This window comes from Stegastes partitus, unplaced genomic scaffold (genome assembly GCF_000690725.1).
Source record: "Stegastes partitus isolate 25-593 unplaced genomic scaffold, Stegastes_partitus-1.0.2 Scaffold2212, whole genome shotgun sequence".
In the NCBI taxonomy this organism is placed as follows: Eukaryota; Metazoa; Chordata; class Actinopteri; family Pomacentridae; genus Stegastes; species Stegastes partitus.
In genome coordinates this window covers 21134-23679 of record NW_007579943.1, presented here as the reverse complement: position 1 = coordinate 23679, position 2546 = coordinate 21134, and the positions used below count along the sequence as shown (strand labels likewise).

The following is a 2546-nucleotide window of genomic DNA, read 5'->3' as shown; positions in this document are numbered from 1 at the left end:
CACCGACACAGTCGACTTCCAGAACCAGCATCGGGCTGATTCTGATCCGTCTGTGAGCTTTGAAGCCGGTCAGAGTGTGACGGGGGCCAGCAGCATGAATCATCTCGGGTCGGGTTTAACGGCCGCGTCTTCTGAACATTTAACAGTCTGTCTTTTGAAACGTGTGCTTGAGCTGCAGGTGAAGTAAAGGACTCAGATGATCCTCATTCATCTGCTCTGGAGATGATAAATTACTTTTTTAGATTCTGTCACCTTGAAGTTTGTTCTTTAAACCGTTCGACTCGTTTCACCAGAATGTGTTCGTCCATTAAAGAAAAGGCAAAACCCACAACAGTCCCTCAAATAACTAGAAACTGGAAAAAGTAATAATAAATTAAAAAAAAAAAAAGCTAAATTAGGATTTAGTGAAATAATAATTTAATTTTAAAAATATAATTTATAGAAAACACTTGACTGCAGTGATTGGCTCAACGCTCCCATCATGCTGGTTTGATTGTTGTTTTTGTTAAAAATATTTATGTTGAACCACAATTCAAAAGAAACGTCACGATGTTCATTTAATTCTTATTTATTATTATTTTGTTGCTGAAGCTGTTTGTTTTTCTTCTTTGGTGGCAGCGTCTGGGCACGTTTCTCATGTTGCTCTAAGTGTTTCTGAGGCATCTAAACCACCCGTTACTTGGAAAACTTAGAAACCTAAAGTTGACTTTCCTTAAAATGAAAGATTTAAGTAAATCTAATTTAAAACCATAAAATGAATCTGAATGAACTTAATTCTGCCGTGTGTCACTAGCTGAAGTATTTCATTTAAGTTGTTCTTCTGATGGACTGAAAACCTTTTCAGTTGCAAACATTATTTAAAAATTAAAAATGGGAAAATCTGGCAGCAAGGATTCCTGATAAAAACTTTAAAAAAACCAAAACAAAACAAAAAACCAGCAGAAATCTAAAAAATCAAAACAGACCCCGAGAAACAACAGCACATATCTTTTTTTATCGTTTACAACTTTTCAATCCTTAATAACAAATTTATTTTTAACTAATTATGACAAAAGTTTTTTTTTTGCTGATTTCAAAATTCTAATTTTGCTTCAAACCGTGTAAAAGAACAAATGTCCATCTGAAGATGTGTGACGTGATGTTTGGTCCTTAAACCCTCAGATATTTGTCACATTTACTTATAAAACTGAGCAGAGATGTAAAAGTGATGAAACCGTTATCAACAAAAAACCTCCAATAAACCAAAGAGTTCATCTGAGTGGACGTTCCTGTTCTGTGCCGTAGAGATGCTGCCGCTGACGTCCAGGCAGCCTTCAGTGATACCAGCCTGACTCACTGGATCAATCCATCACATTTTAGTCTCTAAAATCCTCAAGATGTTCAGTTTGCTGCCACAGAGGAAGAAAGAAACCAGAAAATATTCCCTCAGAGTGGTTCGTTGATGATCAGAATCGTTGGTGATTAATCAGATAGTTAACGACTCATTGATTATTGATCTATATCCGTTATATCCTGAACTCTCTCCTTCACATAAACGCCACGAAACGACGCAGAAAAGTCGGTGCCTGAAGCTTCGGCCGGACCTCCAGAATCCTTGCTTAATGAAACCTGAAAGAAAACCTACACATGCATGAAAATTTATTAAAAACATCTCAGTCACGGACCCCGGAGACCGGGCGTCGCCACGGCAACGGCTAATAGGAATCCAAATAAACGCTGATATACGAAACTTTCCCTCCGCCGTAAATATACATCCTTCATTCTGCTCATGGCTTACTCACTTGAAACCGCACACACACACACACACACACACACACACACACACACACTCTCACTTTACCACCTTGTGTGCTGCTTCGTCCCCGTCATGCATGTGGAACACATTGTAAAACTGAAGCATGCTGGCTGGCTGTGGGTTTGTGTTGGAGCCCACACACACACACACACACACACACACACAGCAACACACACACACTCCATAAAACAGCCCACAGACAGCGTGTAGCGCCCGTGAACACATGCTAATGCTAAGCTAACTGTGCTGAGCGTGATGATCAGCTGCTCCTCATCCAGAACCTTCTCCTTCATCAGGTCTATGGACATGCAGGACCTAGCCAGTCCTCATAACCGAGTGGGAGGTGGAGACTCAACAGGCTCCAAACTGGACAAGAACAGCCTGGGCAGCCCATCCATCACCACCAATGGAACCGGAGGTGAGGCGGGTTCGGTCCAGTTGTTGACAGACGTTATTAGTACCTGGGGTGATCTTCTGCTCACAAATTTATCTTCACCCTCCTTAACTGAAAACAAACCTGTCGACACAACCATCACTTTACAGAATATGTCACCTAAACACCCCAAAACCAGTCCAGACTCTAACAAACAGGTTCTACTGGTCTGCAGCAGCACGGGACACCAGACAGAACAGGCTTTATAAGTTTAACAGAATAGCATGGAATAGTTCCAATCCAGTTTTATTATTTAGTTCCAATCTGAAGGTAAATGTGGAGTTAGAGGGTAGATGTAGAGTTAGAGGGTAGATGTAG

General features: G+C 40.7%; 1 protein-coding gene across 1 annotated transcript in view; it reads left to right on the top strand.

Annotated features, from left to right (window-relative positions):
* Positions 1-2050: 2050 nt before the first annotated feature.
* The window catches only part of LOC103374329 (eyes absent homolog 4-like), a 4596-nt gene continuing 4100 nt past the window's right edge, over positions 2051-2546 (top strand). Inside the window, exon 1 of the mRNA XM_008304406.1 lies at positions 2051-2213. Within this exon, the coding sequence (XP_008302628.1) occupies positions 2051-2213 (163 nt within the window). The remainder of the gene's footprint in view (positions 2214-2546) is intronic.